The sequence below is a fragment of the Thamnophis sirtalis genome, unplaced genomic scaffold (assembly GCF_051295495.1).
Source record: "Thamnophis sirtalis isolate CommonGarterSnake01/CBP01778 unplaced genomic scaffold, rThaSir2_p1.2 scaffold_2, whole genome shotgun sequence".
Classification (NCBI taxonomy): Eukaryota; Metazoa; Chordata; class Lepidosauria; order Squamata; family Natricidae; genus Thamnophis; species Thamnophis sirtalis.
The window spans coordinates 38,553,071-38,573,307 of NW_028261382.1; the positions used below are offsets into that span (position 1 = coordinate 38,553,071).

The 20,237-nt window shown below is 49.2% G+C and overlaps 1 protein-coding gene across 1 annotated transcript in view; it reads left to right on the plus strand.

Annotated features, from left to right (window-relative positions):
* NUP214 (nucleoporin 214) overlaps positions 1 to 20,237 on the plus strand; it is a 42,520-nt gene that overhangs the window by 6,407 nt on the left and 15,876 nt on the right. Inside the window, 21 exon segments of the mRNA XM_087704968.1 lie at positions 281 to 344; positions 585 to 688; positions 952 to 1,058; positions 1,826 to 1,892; positions 2,473 to 2,599; positions 2,898 to 3,059; positions 3,328 to 3,739; positions 4,322 to 4,479; positions 4,826 to 4,917; positions 5,750 to 5,845; positions 7,020 to 7,169; positions 7,956 to 8,114; positions 8,716 to 8,819; positions 9,731 to 9,913; positions 10,575 to 10,660; positions 11,199 to 11,282; positions 11,969 to 12,220; positions 13,546 to 13,701; positions 14,012 to 14,120; positions 17,017 to 17,080; positions 17,600 to 17,699. Of these exon segments, the coding sequence (XP_087561094.1) occupies positions 281 to 344; positions 585 to 688; positions 952 to 1,058; positions 1,826 to 1,892; positions 2,473 to 2,599; positions 2,898 to 3,059; positions 3,328 to 3,739; positions 4,322 to 4,479; positions 4,826 to 4,917; positions 5,750 to 5,845; positions 7,020 to 7,169; positions 7,956 to 8,114; positions 8,716 to 8,819; positions 9,731 to 9,913; positions 10,575 to 10,660; positions 11,199 to 11,282; positions 11,969 to 12,220; positions 13,546 to 13,701; positions 14,012 to 14,120; positions 17,017 to 17,080; positions 17,600 to 17,699 (2,836 nt within the window).

Consider the following 20,237-nt stretch of genomic DNA (forward strand, 5'->3'; position numbering starts at 1 on the left):
CTTGCTTTGCTACAAGTCCGCCATATATGATAGTAAGTACCTGGGCTCAGATGGCATTTCCAGCATCTGTTCCTAATTTATGAGGACCTGGATGGAGTTTCCGGCGTAGTTATCTCAGTTTTATGGATTCTTCAAATCACCCAGGTGTGGCTCAAAATCCAGAATAGGGATGAATTTGCAGAATAATTAACTTAGCTCTGTGTGATTTAGAACCTCACTGAAGTCCTGCACCAACAGACAAAAAATATGGTCTAACTGTGCTTTTTCTTCAATTTTTCAGAACTTGCAGGAAAAGAAAACAATTCCTTGCCCTCCATTCTACGTGGCAGATAATCCTGTCAAAGGTATGATTTAGCGATATTTTGGGAGGAACACCTGGTCAGCCCTCTTTCTGGTTTCGCTGCAAGTTTCTAATAGTTAAATTAGGCCAGGTGAACCTGACATGGCTTGGAAAGCACAGCGCTTGGTTGCAGAAAATGTTAGTGAAGTTTAAAAATCCAAAGTAAAAAGCTGATACAGATAGTCTGTAGCTAATCACCTTCAACGATCAGGAGACAAGTAATCTTTTTATTGTTCTTTTCCAGTCCTGGATGTGTTGTGGATTGGCACTTACGTCTTCACCATCATTTACGCCGCAGCCGACGGCAACTTGGAAACTTCTCCCGAAGTGGTTATGGCCTTGTTGCCGGTATGTATCCACCAGGGAATATGTGCCACACCGGGGGGGGGGGGGGTTCCACACAATTTTACCACCGGTTTCCGCACACCGAAAATGTGAGTGTGCTTGCCCGCACCCACACGCCTTAGAAAACGGCTACATAGGATGGCATAGCGCCGGGGCCTACTTGCCACTGCCAGTTCACCGGAACTGGTCCGAATGGCACCACTGGTGCCACAAATTGCTTTAAAAAACAAAAGTTGACAAACGAAGCTGTTCTGTTCTGCATTCAGAAAAAAGAAGAGAAGAGGCCTGAGCTCTTTGTAAACTTTATGGAGCCTTGTTATGGCAGTTGCACCGAGAGGCTCCATCACTACTTCCTTAACTTCGTGGAAGACTGGTAAGTACCAACAGAAGATCCTATTTGTAGCTCAAGGTGGAACTGAGGAAGCCTTGGCACCCTCTCAACCTTCCTTGCAGGCGCTTCATGACCCAACCAGGTCACATCACCAGTGCTGGTGTGGCTCCCTGGTTATATAGAGTAGCTCTGAGCTGGGTTGTCTTCTTGCAGATCTTGCAGACTAGGGTACATCGTCCATGGTTAGAAGCCTCTTGGCACTGATGATGTTGCCTAGTTGGGTCATGAAACGTCTGGCAGAAGACAGCCAAGCTCATAGAGCGCCAATAACCCTACGGACTGATGCAGTCATATAGAATATGCAGCAAAGGGACGACTTCAACTTTAGCCAGATGCCCCCGGGTGTAAGAACATCACCAGCTGATCCGACCCGAGGCAGAGATATTTCTCAGGGGTAATGAACTGGATAAGCAAAGCAAAGCAAGGTTTTGCCATGGGTTTAAACCAAAATGGTTTCTCGTTTTAGTATTTCAACAAGCTGCCTAGGCCCTAGTCAACTGCAGATCACAAATAACAACAAGACACACCCATCGATCCTCAGCCACAATTCCTTGCGAGCCGAATCAACATGATTAGCTCCGTCTCCGTTCCTTTTTCGTATTTTTCAACAATGTCCTATGTTTGTGTTGGCTGATCAGATCCCTCAAGGTTGCTCTTTCCCCAGGAAACCTCAGTGGGAACTTAATTTGTTCTTCGCACAAAGATTTTCCTTGAATGTTCACAGCTGTTTTATTTTATTTCCTTCCCAGGGATCTGGTCTTATTAGCTTCTGCCGCTTCCACCGAAGTCAGCATCCTGTCAAGACAAGGGGATCAGGTAATTCTCTTCCCAAACTCGGGCAGAGTAGATCTCTTTGTAAGAAAGGGGGGGGGGGGAGAGTCACATTTTGGATTCTTATGATAGAAAAATGCCGGGGGCAAAAACCCAGCCATATATGTCCAGCCTTCTAGCACGTCCAGTTTGGTTTGATCCGTGCCTCTTGTTGTGGCCCTCCAGCAGAGGTTGGGGAGGGAGATGGGCCAGTCCTGGAGTCTGGGGAAGGCTCTGATGATGAGGGCTCTGTGTCGGAGGCAGAGAGGGGGCCAGGGATGTATGACAGTCATCAGTTGCCTTCAGAGTCAGACATCAGGGAGGCAGAAGAACAGCGGGAGCCTGTTCCCAGTGTGCGCATGCGCAGAGTGGCCAGACGAAGGGAAGAGCTAAAGAACAGGGGTCGACAGGAAGGCCACAGGGGGACGGTGAATGGCCCCTCCCAGAGGAAACAAAAGAGGAGCGAAGGGGGAGTGGAGTTTGCAGGAGACAATTAGTTCGCTCTGCGTGCCATAGTTCCACCCTCATGGGCTTGGGGGGCTGTTTGCCAACCACCTTTTGAAAACCGAATTGACTTTCTTTGCAGACCAACTGGGAGCTGTGGGTGTTGGAGGACTCCAGTCGCGCAGAGCTTCCCGTGACAGATAAAAGCGACGATTCCTTGCCTGTCGGAGTCGCCATTGATTATAGCAACAACACACCCATAACTATTAGTAAGTGTGATGTGAGGAATATTCGTTTGATCTGAGAAGGGGCGAAAGTTCCACATGACATCGTCTAATCTGCCAAGACTGTCATTAAATTTGTATGCCGCCCAACTCTACCAAGCAGCTCTGGGTGGTATAAATAACTCAGTAAAACACTAGCAAGAGTACTGAGACTTATATATTGCTTAATATACAATCTGGGTCCTCATTTTACCGGCTGTGCTACTTAAAGTTCCTGGATTTTATGAGAGAGGGTTTTTTTGCCTTAGAGTGAACGTGTTGCATTTCGGTATGATTCTCCCAGGTGAAGATAAAACTTTGGATCCTGCTCCGGTCTTGATGTTGTTATCCACAGACGGGGTTTTATGCCCCTTTTACATGGTCAATCAAAACCCCGGCGTCCGATCTCTCCTGGTGGCCCCCGAACCTCTCTCTGCAGAAGGGGAGAGGGGAGCGAAAACCACAGGTAGGCATTTGGTGCCTGGCCAGGGGATTTCCTTGGGGTTGTGAGTTGTGTTGGTCTCCCTAAGAGGCAGCCGAGGCGTTGAGAAGGTCTTGTGGCTTTCCAAGGGAGCCTCCTTCAAATGAAATGCCAGAACTTAAAATCGGTGCGTTTATGATTTGCGTTAAGGACCGCGGCCAAAATAAGTTGCAAAATCAGGCACAGTCGCTGGACTCACTTAGCCGAGCTCTCCTCGTATTCCTTGTGTTAATGGCCAATCTCTCTTTCCCAGGCGCCACGGCTCCTTCGGCTGCTCCCAAGAGCGACGCTCCCCCAGCCCCTCCAGCCCCAGGTCCCCCCTTAGTCCCGAGCAGTGGGGCCACCCCCTTCTCTTTTACAAGCCCCCCGCTCAAGGCCCCTGGCCCGGCTCCCAGTCCTTCTCTGCCTTATCCGTTCCCATCGGAGGCCCCAGCAGCGGCTCCTGGGCCCAGCACCAGCAAGGCCTCCGAGTTCCCTTCTCCCACCGCCCCGAAAGCACCGCAAACTCCCATCGTCCCGTCTGGCCTCGTCCCGGTTTCCGCTCCATCTTTCTCCTTTGGGTCGGTGAGCTTCAAGAGCCGTGTCGACGGACCCGTTCCTCCCACGGCAACTAAGCCCAGCTTTGCGCCAGCGGTATCCTCCGTCAAGGTCAACCTCAACGAAAAGTACGTCTGCTCTTTGTTTTTGTCTGCTCTGGTGGAGGCTCCCCAAGAGCCTGAAGCCAAGTCCTTCTCCCGGCAAAAGTCCCTCTTGTTTGTTGGCTCTGGATTCTGCTCCCTCCTTCACCTCCCGCAAAGTCTTTCGAGGGGGGTTCACGGTCACAGACCTTAGCTGGCTGGGAGAGCTGCAATGTTTTTTTATCTTTCACTTTGGTTTTCACGGCGGATGACATGCCAGGACAGTCACACCGTGTTCAATATACTTATATGTAAATAATCAAAATATTTTAAAAATAAAAAAAAAAAATAAAAAGAACCCAGTCCACTAACCACTTTAATTGGCACTTTGAGACGGGTTGGCTTTGGATCAGTTGTGGGAACGTAATGATTCTAGGCTGCGTCCCCGCTTGGCTCCACCTCCGACTATGCCAAGACCCAGGCCCTAGTCTGAAGATGCCCCACGCTTGGTTCCTAGCACCTCTTCGTTTTATAAGCCAGCCAGGTTGATAAATGCCGAGGGACGGACCGGTCTGTCCTCCTAACTGAGGAATTCTAGGCGGTGTTTCATTTTGAGTTTTTCCTCTTCAGGTTCGCTGCCGCCGCCGAGTCTGCTGCCCCTTCCGTCAACGCCAGCCAAGTGCCCTTCCTCTTTCCCCCGGCTGCAAAATCTACCCCTGCAGGAGCCCTAGGCCTGGCCACGCCTCCTCCTGCCCCCATCAAGGCTTCTACCCCAGTGACTTCAGCAAGTACGGTTCGGTCTTTCCCTCCCCTCCCCTCCCTTCCCTGTGGTGGTTGGGGCCTTTGAGTGCCAAGCTGTTGCCGGGGGGGGGACGTTCCCTGTGTCCCCCCCCCCTGCTCTGTTCCTCTCAAGCGACCCACTGGTGCAGTCGGTCCTCGATATATGACAGTAATTGAGCCCGGAATGACGGACGGACGTCATGGCAGCTGTTCAGCTGGCCACCCTAATTTTGCTCTTCTCGGAATGGGCGTTCCCCTCGTTTGATCTTTTAGGGCTTTTAAGTCGTAACCGACCGTTAGCAGCAGTCGTGCAAGTGTGTTTGTCCCCCCCTCTTTTGGTGTTCTTGCTTCCAGCAGCGCGTCTACCACAAAGCGCTCCCGCAGCTTCGGGCCTTCAGAAAGCGGCCAAGATATCACCAGTGGCTGCAAAATTGAGCCCTTCGCAGGTAAGAAGGAATTCGATCGCTTTTCTGTGAATTGAGCTGTTCTGTATTGCAAATTAATAACCCAAATTTCTATGTAGGAAGAGAGGGTGGATGCCAGTGCAAGGCAACACCTGTGGGTATTTACGGCACTGCCGGACTGACAGCCGATGCGCCCGTCTTTATTTTGGCCGTGGAAGGATGTTAAATTCGTGTGGCTTTCATTGCCTTTCCCAGCCGGCATCAGGGCCAACAACGTGCCTACAATTTCTTCCCTCAACCCGTTGAGGGTTTTCTTTTCTTTTTCTTTTTTTAAAATACTTTATTGTTAAAAATAAAAGTTGGACATGGTGCAACCATCCTGGCCCACCATACAAAACTAAAGTATAACATGAGTATATCTTATGCATTCCGCATACGTTACTTTCTGAGCCTCTTTCCCTGATGCAGCTCTGGGCTATGCCGTCCCTTATCTGGCTTTTCTGTAAAGCTACACTAAGAGAATCTTGCCGCTCTGAAAGTACAAACCTCCCCCACTGTCCCTTTCACAGCCTGAGAAGCTAGGGAGGGTGTCTCTTCTGAGCCTCTTTCTCTACCCATTAGGCAGCTCTGGGCTATGCCTATGTCTCTTAGCTGATCGTTCCCTAGATAGCATTCCTTCCACCCCTCAAGGCCTTTCCCACGCACTATCACACCCCTTGAAGGTGGGACAAGTGTCGGTCATTATCTCTGCACGGGCTCTAAATGGAAGGACACCGTTCCGAAAATCGGATGCGCCTCAGCTGCCTTCCTCTCTTCAGCCGTTCGTTCCTCTTGATTCTTTGTCCGATGGCTGATTTCACGTTGCACCTTCCAGGGTCGGCAGCAGCAGCCGCCTTCCGGTGTTGGGGTGGAGAAGCAGCCCTGCCAGTGGAAAGAGACGGATCCTGTCATCGTCGGGATAAGAGAAGAGGTAAATCACCTTTGCACCTGCGGATTCTCCCTGACGTTTCCGTCAGAGGCTGTTAGGAAGATAGTTTTGCATGCAAGGTTTGTGCTGGCTGTCGCTGTTTCCTCATTACCTGCCGTGAAGAGTTGCAGGTCATCAGGTGCAGAGAGAGGGGGGGGGGAACGCCTCAACTGGCAAGTCATACACTTTATTGCAGCCGTCACCAACTGGTGGTCCGCAGAAAAACTATCTGCATTTTTTATATTGGACTAAATCCGGGGTCCTCCAACTCCGGCCCCTGGGACGGATACGTGCAATGGACGCTTGTGTGGCTGCAGAGAGTCTCCCCCTTCGGGGTCTTTTTGGGGGGGTCGGAGGGGGGGGGCAGAAATTCCGACTTGGGGTCTCCTTCAGCCTCCTGGTGGGGGGCTTTGGGAGGGAAAAGCCGGAGAGCCTCGTTCCAGTGGGACGGCATCACGGCCTGGAACTGGCTGAGCATCTCTGCCCTCTGAACCTCCAGGCACCTGGCCTTGCACTCCCGCAGGTCTTCCCTCTGCTTGGAAAGCCCATGCTCCTAGTCCTCAGTGAGGTGCTTCTGCTGAGCCTCCTTCTCGGCCAGATCCAATTTGAACTGAGCTGTTTTGCCAACTCTTTCTCCCGGGGGCTGCTTAGCTCCAGCAGCTGCTTCCTGTTGGGGCCCTAAGGAGCCCAGTGGGGAGGGGTGAGTAAAGGCTGGCGAGGCGCCCCTCAACATGAGTGACATCGAGTTCGCCACACCCACCCAGTCACATGACCACCTAGCCACGCCCACCCAGCCGGTCATTAGGCAGATCATATTGGTGGTCCGTGGGATTTAAAATTATGAATTCAGTGGTCCCTGAAGTCCGAAAGGTTGGCAACCCCTGGATTTATAAGGCACCGGTCCCCAACCCTAGGGGGTCATGCCCCACAACAAGCCCTGCAAGCAACGGCAAGGACACACGCACAGCTCAACCTGCGCAAGCGAGGAGGAGGAGGAGGAATTCAATGGAGTAGGAAAGCAGATTTTTAACGTGTTACTCCGGGAAAAGTCCTGTTGAGCGTCTCTTTTCACCTCCCTCTTGTCATTCTCTGGAACTATTTATTCTCCAATATCTCCCCCCCCCTTTCTCCCCCCCCTTTCCCCCCTCCCCCCCTGGGGCCTGGCTTGATTCCGCAGATGGCCCATTTCCAGAAAGAGTTGGAGGAACTGAAGGCTCGGACGGCCAAGGCCTCGTTCCAGGTGGGCAGTGAGGAGGAGAAGAAGCAGCTACGCATGGAGGCCACCGACCTGCACACTTTCCTGCTGGAAATCAAAGAGACCACAGAGGTGAGGAGGAGGGGGAGGAGGCGGTGGAGTTGCCGGGTGCCAAAAGCGGCACAGATTTGGGGAAAACAATTGGAATAGAGCTGGAAGGGGTCTCGGAGGTCTTCTAGTCCAACCCCTTGCTCAAGCAGGAGGCCCTTTACCATCTGAGACAATTGGCTGTCCAGTCTCTTCTTGAAAGCCTCCAGGGATGGAGCCCCTGCAACCTCTGGTGGAAAGTTTCTCCTTAATTCCAGGTTGCTCCTCTCTCCTTGGTTACTTTTCCCACCTGTTGCTTCTTGTCCTTCCCTCAGGTGGTTTGGAGAATAGCTTGCCCCCCCCCCCTCCTCCTCTCTGTGTCAGCCCCTGAGATGCTGCTGTCATGTCCCCCCTGATCCTCCTCCTCCTCCTCCTCTCTGGACTAGCCAAATCCAAATCCTGCAATTAATTAATAATCTAAAATAATTAATAAAACCAAGAGCAGATTATTTATTTATTTTTCCTTTATTATTTTTAATGTATTCTATTTTAATATTGGTATCCTGCCTTTACTATTTGTACAAATAATTCAAGGCAGAGAACTTATACAACACAACACAGCTTCCTCCTATTTTCCCCGCACAACAACCACCCTGTGAGGTGGGGTTGGACTGAGAGAAGGGACTGGGCCAAAGTCACCAAGCCGGCTTTCATGGCCAAGGCGGAACTAGAACTCACCAGCCCCTGGTCACTAAATATATGGTCGTAAGACTAGGACAACCTGTAACGAATTGCCTGTCTGTGTCTCTTTCTCCCACCTGCCTCTCGCAGTCCCTTCATGGAGACATCAGCCTCCTGAAGACCAACCTGTTGGAAGGCTTTGCAGGGGTGGAGGAAGCCCAGGAGAAGGACGAGCAAGCTCACAACTCAGAGTACTTGCACCTGCTTTACAAGAAGCCCTTGGACCCCAAGAGCGAAGGGCAGCTTCAGGTAGGAGCAGAGAGCCTCTCTCGGGTCCAGGGTGCCTTCAGGAAGCTCCCCAAGCGGACCAGGAGAAGTCCTCTTCTTCTGCGGGGGTCGTCATCTGCCCGCTGGACTGTTGAGGGAAGCTGGCTGAGGTTCAGGAAGTGGGATCCAGCGTCAAAAACTAGTTGCTAACCGTAGCCCTGTGTGGTGGAGGAGGAGGAGTTCATCTTGCAGTGTGGGAGAGCGCCAAGGATTGAGCTGGGAAGGGAGGAGGAGAGCAGAGGAGGAGGAGGAGGAAGGAGAAGGAGGAGAGGAAGGGAAGGGTGAGGAAGAGGAAGGCAGAGAAGAGGAAAAGGGAGAGAGGAGAGAGAAAAAGGAAGAGAGGAGAGAGGGAAAGAAGGAAGGAAAAGGGGAGAGGAGACCCAAAGAAATGCACCACCAGGGTTCAGATCCAGATGGACTGTTGGCTCCAGTGCATCCAGATGAGCGCCTCCCGGAGAGGCCAGGCCCAGCCATCCCAGAGAGCTGAGGGCCCAACCTTCCCCTCGGGTAGCTTGGCATAACCCCCCACCCCCGTTCCCCCGTGGACGTTTTGAGCTGAAGGTGGAAACTTTCTCCCGGGCAGGAAATCCGTCGCTTGCATCAGTACGTGAAGTTTGCTGTCCAAGACGTGAACGACGTTCTGGATTTGGAGTGGGATCGGCACCTGGAACAGCAGAAGAAGCAGAAGTGAGGGCGGCTTCAGGCGGGGAAATGAAAAATCTTTGGTCCCCCCCCCCCGTCCCCCCCCCCTTAAGATTTCCTGCGGGCTTTTTAAGCCCCAAGCGCGGCTTCCCTTGCTTTTGCCGATTTAGCTTCGGAGGGCTTCAGATACCGGTTGCTTTGACAGCTCTCTTACAGAAATCGTGTTTTTTTACAGTTAAGTTTAGAAGGGTTCACATTGAGTTTGAAGAGGTTGTTTGCATGGATATTATTGCGATTAAAACATGGAAAAATAATTTACAGGTAAAACATGATGACTATGTACAATTTTGTATGCCATACCTAAGTCTGAGCACAAGGGGCGCAGTTCCAGGTTACCCAAACCGAGGTTTTTGGGCCTAGTAGGGCATTCTCCTCCTTCTTCTCCTCCTTTTTCTTCTCCTCCTTCTCCTCCTTCTCCTCCTTCTCCTTCTCCTCCTCCTCCTCCTCCTCCTCCTCCTGCCCTATCCGGACGTTGGCAATCCTATTTTCGTCAACAGCCTCACAAAAAAGTGTTGCTGGGTTTTCTCCGAACCTTCGGTTTGCCTTCCCTCTTTCCCTGGGGGATCAAGTGAAGGATGTGGTATTTTTCCAAGTGTCGCATATCCGAAATATTCCAACTTTCGCTTTTTCATGGCTTTGGTGATTTCCCTCGGCTTTCCCAGGCGGCTTATCACCTCTTTTCGTTTCTGATTTTGTCAACCCAGCTTCTACGTAGCAGCCGCCTGTGAATCCACCTCCGAGTAGCATTGGGGATTCTGTGGTGTACGGAACAGTGCAAAACGTTCCTCGTGAAGTACTTCTGAATTTTAATGCGTTGCAAGCACAGCTGCGTTCCCAGCCTTTCTTCCTCCTCTCGATGCCTGACCTCGTTCCCCCTCCCTGCTTTTCCGACGTAGGCGTTTAGCTGTCCCTGAGCGAGAGACTCTCTTCAACGCCCTCACGAACAACCGGGAGATCATCAACCAGCAGAGGAAGAGGCTGAAGAAGTTGGTCGACAGCTTGTATGAGCTCCGTTTGTACAACCACGTCACTCCGTGGAACACGTCCGCTCAAGGCTCTTCTCACACCAGCATCCAGAGGTGAGGGCTGCTGGAGGAATTCTCCAGAAAAAACAATATTTCCTGCTTCTCTTGACCTGTTCGAAAAATGTTGGAAGGAAGTGATCTTTCTGGATTTGCATGAGACATCATTTTGATGAGATAAAGCCTTCTGTTGTGGCCCCCCAGTGGAGCTGGCAGCAGATTCGGACAGTTAGGAGGTTGGGGAGGAACTTGGGCCAGTCCTGGAGGCTGGGGAGGGCTCTGCGTCAGAGGCAGAGATGGGGCCAAGGCCGTCCGGCAGATCTCAGCTGCCTTCGGAGCTAGACAGCCATGAGGCAGAGGAACAGCTGGAGCCTGTTCCCAGTGTGCGCATGCCCAGAGCTGCCAGAAGAAAAGAACAGCTGAGAAATCAGGGTTGAGCCACAGGTGAATGGCCCCTCCCCAGAGGAAACAAAAGAGGAGCGAAAGGGGAGGGGGCTTTTGCAGGAAACAATTCGCTCATTCGGTCATTAGATTCGTTTCAGGAGTGTGAAGATCTGTCCGTGAATCTCAGAGACTCTGTGCCCAGCCTTTCCTTGCACAGCACCTCAGTTGGGAAAATATTTACAGGGCAGCCTTCCACGATAGATAAGGTCTGTGGTCCTAAATATTCCTTTGAAAGACTGTTTTGAAAAAATTTTTTCCCCCCCTTTTGTGACAGCTTGGAGAGCGAGCTGGAGAATCTGAGCAACGCCTTAACGAAAGCCACGCTGGAATCTTCCACCAAAGCATCATCTCCCTCAGCTGGTAACTAGTCCCTGCTGTTTCCTTGACCGGGTTCCACCGAAGCAATGTGCCATTTCCGCCTTCCTACGGCTGAGAGAAAACGGCTGGCTCTCTAGCAGTAGCACTTAAGCCTTGTATACCGCTTTCCAGTGCTTTCCAGCCCTCTCTGAGCATTTTACAGCGTCAGCCTGTAAAAAAGAGTTGGCATCGCCTCTTGCCCCCAACAGCCTGGGTCCTCATTTTACCCCCTAGGAAGGATGGAAGGCCTGAATGAAGGTCATTGGCTGGCCTTGTGTGCCTAAGGCAGGACTGGAACTCACAGCCTCCCGGTTTTTTCACCTGGCGCTTTAACCAGCGACACCAAGCTGTCTCTTCATAGCATCTAGTCCCCCACACAGTGGTTTCTAAAAAGATATCAATTTGGAAAGTAAATAAACAAACCTTCGATCGTAGTCCTCCACTTACGACAGTTCATTTATTGACCTGTTTGAAGTCACACTGAATGACGAACCGAAGAAGAGCCATAAAACTCTGTTCTTTTGTTCCCTGGTTCTCACAGCTAAGTTGTCCGTTGTGAAGCAGTCTCAGCTGAGGAATTTCTTGTCTAAGAGAAAACTGCCCCCTGTCCGCTCGACCGCACCAGGTAAACAGATCGGCATCCCCGAAAATGTTTTCCCTTTCAGGGCAAAAACAAGTGACTTTTCTTTTCATCCACTCCCCTTTAGCAGCCGGATTTTTCTTGATGATCAGTGTAGTTCTTGCCTCTTTTTTTTTTTAAAAAAATATATTTTAATATAAACAATCCATTAAACACTCATCTGGGTACAAATATTTTGTACTCATGAACTAAATGGCGCTGGAAAAAAGTGACTTGAGGGGACCGTTTTTCACACTTGCGGACCGTTGCAGCATCCCCGGGATCACGTGATCGAAATTCGGACACGGGGCAACTGGCATGTGCTTATGGGTGGTTTCCTGGAACCATGCTTTTTTTTTTTTTTTTCCCAATTAGATTATAGAATAAAATACAAAAATACAGAAGCAGATAGGAAGACAGAGCAGGGAGGAAAAGGGAAAAGGGTTCCTGGGATCAGGTCACCCCTTTTTGCGACCTTCCGGCAAGCCAAGTCGATGGGGAAGCCAGATTCACTTCACCACCCTGTCACTCACTTAACAACTGCAGGGGCTCGCTTAACAACGCTGCCCGGAAAGATCATAGACTGGGGTGAAAATTGGTTTCACTTCTCGAGAAATTTGGAGGCTTAATTGTGGTTGTACCTCTATTAATAATTCTCCCTCCCTCCCCTCCCCTCTGTTCTTTTTTTGCAGCCACTCTGTCCCAGTCAGCTTTCCTGTCTCTGAGATACGATGAAGACCTGGACGAGATCAGCTCTGCCTCTTCAGTCGCCCAGTCCTTGGAGAACGAGGAGACGGAAGGGGTGGATCAGGAGGAAGTGGAGGTGGTGGTACCAGTCCCAGCACCTCGCCACGCCCCAGTCGTCCGGACACCTTCAATCCAACCCGCCCTGTTGTCGCAGCCCCTGCATCTTGGCAAACCCCACGTCACAATGGGCACTTTGAGTGAGTCGATTGCGGCATTTAGAGAGCTTTCCGCGGGGGAGATTAGAGGTTAAGATCTGTTCTGACTTAGGCTTCCTGAACAAGCAAGAAAGTGAGTCTGGGTCCCTGCAAAACCCCTTTTATTTACACAACTGTGAATTCCTTTCATTCACAGTCCGCAAGGCTTAGTAAAACAGTCTTTTCAAAGGAATGTTTATCCACACGAACCTTATCTCGCTTGGAGAGCTGCCAGATAACTAGTTTCCAACCGCAGGGCAAACGCTTGGCCCAGAGCCTCTTACAGTCACAAACAGAACTTTCCACTCAAAAGAACAAATTCTTTCCTGCAAAAGCCCCCTCCCCCTCCGCTCCTCCTTTGTTTCCTCTGGGAGGGGCCAATCGCCTCCAAGGTGTGGCTTTACTCCCAAGTCGGCCATGCTTTCTTAGTTATCTTCTGGCAGCTCTGTGCATGCGCACACTGGGAACAGGCTCCAGCTGTTCCTCTGCCTTGCTGCTGTCTGGCTCCCTCTCTGCCTCCCTTGTCTGAGCTTTCCTAAACCCCCCAGGACTGGCCCATCTTCCTCCCCAACCTCCGACTCTGCTGCCAGCTCTGCGGGCCTCAACAAGACCTGCAAAAAACGAATGAAAGGAGGACTGTGGAGTCCTTGGTGCGCTCTGAGCTGGCTTGGTTTCTTGCAGACATTTCATGACCCAGCTTGGTAACATCATCACTGCCAGTAAGGAATGGGGTTTGCTGTCCATTTATATTGTAGTTGCTTTTTATCTCTGTGTATGTGGGGTTTTTCCTCGGTTGAGTTGTTTGCTGTTAGAAACTTGCATTAAAATTAGAATAAAAGTTAGTAAAATGTAGCAGAACTCCCTTAAGAAATGTCTCTTTTAAGGACCAAAATTTGGGCCTCCGTTGTCATCGTAAGTGAGGCTACCTGTATTTCATCCCAGAAAGACCTTTCATGGCGTGGTTTTCAAACCCTTTTCTGGAACGGCAGAGACAAATTATCCTGAGCCGTGACAGCCGTTCCTCCGGTTCATATATTAGAATAATTAGCGTCATCGGCCTCTGAGGAACGCTTAACGTTCCATTTGGGAGGGTAGAATTGCAGTCATAAAACAGACGCTGAATAATGGTGGCCTGGATCCAGCTGAAGAGGGAACTGTGATCTTAAAGGACCGTGGCTCTGCCGCCTTGAGGAAGCAGAAATCCCTCCTAGGGATCTTAATTAACGTTGGCAAGGAAATTCATCCCTTTTGACTTTTGAGATTACCTCAGCAAATGTCCTCCGTCTCTCTCCCTCTCCCCCCCCCCCCACCCCGCTCCTCTCTCCTAGTGTCTACCCCTAAACCCATCCTCCCCGGGGCAGAGAACACAATGTTAGCAACGAAGACGGTGAAGCATCGAGCCCCCATTCCTTCCGTCACTCTGCCAGCCCCCCAGGCTGCTGCAGAAGCTGCCTTGAGGAGACAGGTGGCGAACCAGAATCCAGGTATTCTATTCTGCCTTCTTTTTCTATTCTGTTCTCTTCCATTGCATTCATTCTAATGCTGAATTCTATTATTCTGTTCACTCTAATTTTAAATTCTATTTATTCCATTCTATTCCCTATTCTACTCTACTCCTTATTCTATTCTATTCATTCCATATTCTCTAGTATACTCACTATTCACTATTCTATTCTACTGTACTCTACCCCCTATTCTCTATTCTACTCCACTCGACTTTATTCCTTATTCCGTCCTGTTCCGTTCCACTCCGTTCCATTCTAAATTATCTTGCTCTTCATTCTTACTCGACAGCGGTGAACCCCTCCCTGACCGAATCGACTCTGAAGAACGTCCCTCAGGTGGTCAACGTCCGAGAGATGAAAAGCAGTGGGTCTCCCCCAACAGTCTCTGCAGCAGTGGGGTAGGTAACTTCGGCCTTTGTCAAATAAAGGAGAGACTCTTCAAGCCGGACAATGAATAAGTAGGAGTTTTAATTCCGTTGAAAGAGATTCTTTGCCGAATCCCCTAAAGCAAAGATATTGGGAGTGGATCGAGTTCATTCATTGTTAATGTTGACTTTTTGGCTGCAGCCTTTGTTTATAATGTTTCTGTGTTTGTGTGTGTGTGTATATATATGTGTTGGCTTTCCACAGTTGTGTTTTATCCAGTTTTCCAGCCATAACAAATAGCTTTTTCCCACTCAAATGTCCTTGAATCTCTCCTGAGCAGTTATTAGGCAAGCCAAGAACACACCAGTGTTGCTTAGCGGAGCAAAACTTTGCTGATAGCTGGACATTTTGCCTTGGAGAAGCTGGACAGTTATTTTTGTTTCAAGGTTTTTATTTTTTCTTACAAATTTTTACATATTTTATGAACAAAGTCCGGATCTTTTCTTTTACATCCTCTCATATGCATAATGTCAGGTTTCCCACAGATGCCCTAATTTTACATCATATCTATTCTATTTCCAATTTCAGACATATCAGTTTCAGCCTCTTTCCATATTTTTTTATCTTAAACCTATTTTCTTCTTCGTACATAAACAATCTCACTAATCGCCTTAATTTCTAATCTCTTGCAATAACATCAACTCCATTGCTAAATATGTTTCTCCAATTCCCCATCCCACTCTTTTAACATTTCATCCTCCTCTCTTAATTTAAATTATCTTCAAAGTTAAACCAAATTGCCATTTCACCTTTCATCTGTTTTTTCTGTTCTGCTCTAAGCCACAAACATCATCAAAATCCATTTTTTACATACATAACATTTAACTTAATGTATTATTCATAATTGATAATGTTGATATAATTCCCTTACGTCTTAATTAACTATCCAGCATTAATAATATTAGTACAATTCCCTTTAACATACTAATAATATGTACCTTATTTCCCTTCTTTCCCCTCTAACCATTTTCTCTTGGTCTCTCAAAGACTAGCTGGACATTTATTTTTAAAAAGCCCCCATTGATGGAGTGCCCACAATTTCCAGTGGCCAGCCGTTCCACTGACTAATCGTTCTCACCGTGAGAAATTTCTTTTTAGTTCTAGGTTGAATCTTTAATGCTCTTCCACCCATTGCTTCTTGTCCTACACAAGTGGCCCAGGGTGGGATTGTGTGTGTATACAGTTTCTAGGAATTTAACAAGTCTTAGCCAGCTATCTTGGGCGAAGTCGGCCTTCGTAGGTCTGGCTAGATTTGCCCAACGTAGCTAACTGAAGGTTTGTCGCCTGAGATTTTGCCCCATTTCACAACTTTTCTTGCCACTTTGTGAAGTGAATCACTGCAGTTTGTTAAGTGAGTCACGCGTTGACTTGGCTCGCCAAAGGGGAGATCATGAGACCCGACCCACCCCCAGGCGACACTGCGACCGTCGTAAATGGGGTCAGTTGCCAAGCGCCTGAATTTTGGTCCCGGGGGATGCCTGCATTGGTTGTAAGTGTGAAAAGGGACTCTCATCTGTCCGTTGTTTTCAGTGCCGTTGTAACTCCGAACGGTCACTAAGCGAATGGTTGTAAGTCAATGAAACCATCCGATGCTCCGGTGTCAGAATTGCGGTAAGAGCTGGAAGTGAAATGCTCCGCTCCCTCCAGAGAGATCTTTTTCTAAATCGGGGCCTGTGAGAGAGTTTGTACAAGGTGTATCTGCTAAGCTGCTGCTGATGATAAGACTATAAATCTTCCTCTTTGTACTCCCACTGGGGGGGGGGGGGAAGGGGAGGGAATCCATTAGTCTTTTGTTTTATGCTGACCCTGAAAATTTTGGCAGGAGTTGTAAATCTTGAGCCAGAGAAACTTCGTTTTTTCCTCTCCCTCCAATTTCTCTGCTGAGAGTCTGGCCCGAAGCCATTTCGCCTCTTAGCGGAAGATTCTTGGTCAAAAGGCTGCCGTTCTCTCTATAAATATTGGATTTTCTTGGCTTGGCCAGGACTTTGCACCGGCTGCTGAGTGTCAGCCCAGCCTACCTCACTGGGTTGTTGTTATGGGAATATAAACTCGGGAAATCTGCCTTGAATTTTCTGAGGATGCAGAGATGGATGGATGGATGGATGGATGACATAGACAGACAGACAGCAAAGAGACCTAGGTAGGGGGAGGGAGGCAAGGGAAGAAGGAAGGAAAAACTGTTGAATGAATGGAGAGATGACATGGATGGACAGAAGGCGGGAGGGAGGGAGGGATTGTATGCCAACACAAGAAGATGCTTCTGAGTAACTCAAACCCAAGGATGCAGCATCAGATTTGCCACCTTTAACAGCTCTGATAAATGGGAAGATTTGATTTGTTCTCCTTGCCAATTAGCCCAGCCTTTTCCAGATGGGTATTACCCAGAGGCTTTAGGGTTACAGCCGTTTCCCCCACTTGCCTCTGGACTCCTGAAGTCATCATCTCAACCCCCTTCAGAGGGTACCTGCTTGGTAAAGTCTGTCTTACCAATAGGAAGAGAGAACATTTGCAGCTCAGGGTTGAATGGTGGATTCCCTCCTGACCTTGGGGATTTTCTTGCAGACATTTCATGACTCCAACTAACCAGCATCCTCAGTGACAGAAGGGAATGTAGTTCACTCTTTGTCTTACTCTTCTAGCACAGATGATGTTACCTAGTTGGGTCATGAAACATCTGCAAGAAAACCACCACACTCAGAGGTCACCGAGGACTCCAAAAGTCCAGCTGGTGCTTAAAAAGAAAGCGCAGATTAGTGACCACAGAAACTGGTCGGTTTCTGGCCTGTTTATGGAAGAGAAGATTGGTTTATTTTGGGTTCTGAATTGTTTGGTTAGGTTCTATCATCATCTTCTCACTTCCTCTTCCAGGTCATCAGTTCCTCAAGGCGTTCATCAAGCTTTACCTCCCGTGGCAACAAATCAAGTTAACCAGGTACGGCTGGGTCTCTGGAAAGGTCAGCCCTTCCCTTCAAGGACGAGCGGCCGGTTCGAAAGGAAGGGGAAGCCGGAGGAGGCTGCGGTTGAAGCTGAAGCTGATAGCAACAGCGCTTAGATTTATATGCCGCTTCACGGTGCTTTATAGACCCCTCTAAGCAGTTTACAGAGTCAGCCTATTGCCCCTTCCCCCCCCCCCAACCATCCGGGTCCTCATTATACCTAACACAACGGAAGGACGAGTCAACCGTGTGAGCATGAGTCAGAAAGAAATAGGATGGGAAGGGAAGGGCAGATGAAAGGGGAAGGGAAGAACAGGTGAAAGAAGGAAAGGAGGGGAAGGGAAAGAAATAGGATGGAAAGAAGGAAAGGAAGGGGCAGATGAAAGGGGAAGGGAAGGATGAGAAGGAAAGAGAGGATGGGGAGGAAAGGAAAGGGAATGGAAAGAGTGGAAACTGCTTTCTGGATACTTTGTGCCCCTGTTTCCTAACCAAGACCTTTTGGCTTCACACTTTAGGGGGGCCCGTCAAGCACCCTGAAGATGCAGCCTCCGCCCAGCTCGGCCGCGGTGACCATGGCGTCCATCACCCAGGCCTCGGTTGGGAAAAAGAATCCAGGTCAGTTTACACTTAGCCTTAGCAGGAGGAGAAGCCAACTGGGCGGCTTCTTTGGCCTTGCTGAAGTGGGCAACATCCGGAGAGGAGGGGACCACTCACACCCCCCCCCTCCCCAAATTAAAAAAAAAAAAGAACAAAAATCTCATCCATTAAAGTCCAGATTTTCAAGCGTTGTTAAGCGAATCTGGCTTCCTTCATTGGCCCGGCTTGTCAGGAGGTCACAAAAGAGGACCCTGCAGCCGTGACCACGGGGACGCTCCAACCCTCATTAAGTGTCAAATGACGATCTCAAGTCTTTCCCCCCCCCCTAGCGCCGTTGTAACAAATGGTGCCACAGAACAAATAGTTGTTGTAAGTCAAGGACCACTTCTGTCCATGTATTTCAAAGGTCCAGCCGGGAGGCACTAATAACAGTAATCTCCAAAGACAAGACTGAAGAACCAAAGATCCAAAATTATAGGCCAATCTCGCTGCTAAATGTCGATTATAAAATATTTATGACAATAATGGCAGAAAGACTTAAAGATATAATAAAGGAAATCATACACCCAGACCAAAATGTATTTCTCCCAATAGACACATTAGAAAACAATATACGGACGATAATGGACATATTAGAATATTATGAGATACATTCCGAAAAACAAGAAGCATTGATATTTATTGATGCACAAAAGGCGTTTGATAACCTGAATTGGTATTTTCTTATAAATCAGTTAGCGGTAATGGACTTCAGAAAGACATTTATTGGAATGATCAAAGCAATATATTCTATCCAGATGGCAAAAATTATACTAAATGGAGAAGCAACAGAAGGTTTCAGCATAACCGCAATAAAATTGCAAAAACCGAAATTAAAAATGCAGCACCTCCATCGTCCACCTAAGAATACCCCGACAGTCCTCCGCAGCAGGGTCTCTCCTCATTTGACCCCAATGCCTGGGTAAAGGACAAACCTTCCTAGTTTTCCAGAAGGCTAAAGGGGGGGAGGGGGTGGGCTAGCCAGATGTGGGACATTATCCCACGTTTTCAATTACACACCATTTGGGGAGATTAAGCATAATCCCGTCTTACAAATGCCGAAACCGGGAGCTGAATTTCTGAGAGCGTGACGGCATTTCTGCAGCCATTTGGAAGCGCAAAGGCCCCTTAAAACTCATTTTTTTGGTAGAGTGTTTGAACTCTGTAGAAGAAGATCTGCCTGCTTACAGCTGAAGAGAGGCAGGATAGGCAGGTTGCCCATAAAAATAGATAAATAAACCTCGTTTCCAAGGTAGCAGAATAACAAGCGTTGGAAGGGACCATCCGTGGCTAACTAGCAGAAACAGAAGTTAGACATTGAAAAGCATCAGAGAATGATGAATTGTATAAGGAAGGTTCACGAAAATGGATAAGCAAATACTGTGATGATGATGATGATGATGATGATGATGATGATGATGATGATGATGATGATGTAATAATTAGTAATGTTATTGTGGGTTGTTATTATTTCTCAAAATTAACCGTACCCAAACAACACACTATTTATGCAGACATTGAATTTTTTTATGTTTAATTGGGGGGGGGGGGAAGAGTTGGAAGGGATCCTGGAGGTCTTCTAGTCCAACCCTCTGCTCAGGCAGGTGCCTCTATACCAGTGACGGTGAACCTATTCCACACTGAGTGCCCAAACTGGGAGGCGCATGGATGTCTCTGCAAGTGCATGCGATGGGGCACCACAAACCCGGAGACCAGCTGGCGGTTCACATGTGTCTGCTGGCCATCTGGTCTTCAGGTTTTGGCACACACATGCACACCGGCCAGCTGGTCTTCATGCACCCCGGAGCGCTGGAAACCCGAAGAGCAGCTGGCTGGCGCACGCATGCCTTGTTTTTGGGTCATTTTCGGGCTGGATTCTGGCTATTTCCTGGCACCCGCAAAGACCAGCCGGACGGGGACAAGAACAGCTGGCGAGAGGGCTCTGCGTGCCACGGGTTCCCCATCATGGCTCTATGCCATTCCAGACAAATTGCCATCCAACCTCATCTTAAAAACCTCAAGTGATGGAGCTCCCACGTGGCTTCCGGAGACGAGCTCTTCCAGTGAAGCGACTTAGTGGAGTTAGCTTTTGTCGCAGCTCAGAACAGGCCGAGGGTGTCAGAAGCCCTCCTCCCTGAGCATTGTGGCACACTCAGCAAAAATTGCAGGTGCGCCAGAGACAGCCACACCAAGAGTGCCGAAGCTTGGGGCCCGATGAGCTCATTGACGCAGGAAGGTCGAAGAGGAAGAAAAATGGGATCACACAATGTTGATGAGTTTGGAGAACTGAAATGTTGCTGCTTTTCAGCTCCCTGTTCCCAAGAATAAGATGATGTGGCCCTCCAGGAGAGCTGGCGGCAGATCCGGAGAGTGAGGAGGTTGGGGAGGAAGATGGGCCAGTCCTGGAGCCTGGGGAAGGCTCTGATGAGGCAGAGAGGGGGCTGAGGCCTTCTGACAGTTACCTGCTGCCTTCAGAGTCAGACATCAGTGAGGCAGAGGAACAGCTGGAGCCTGTTC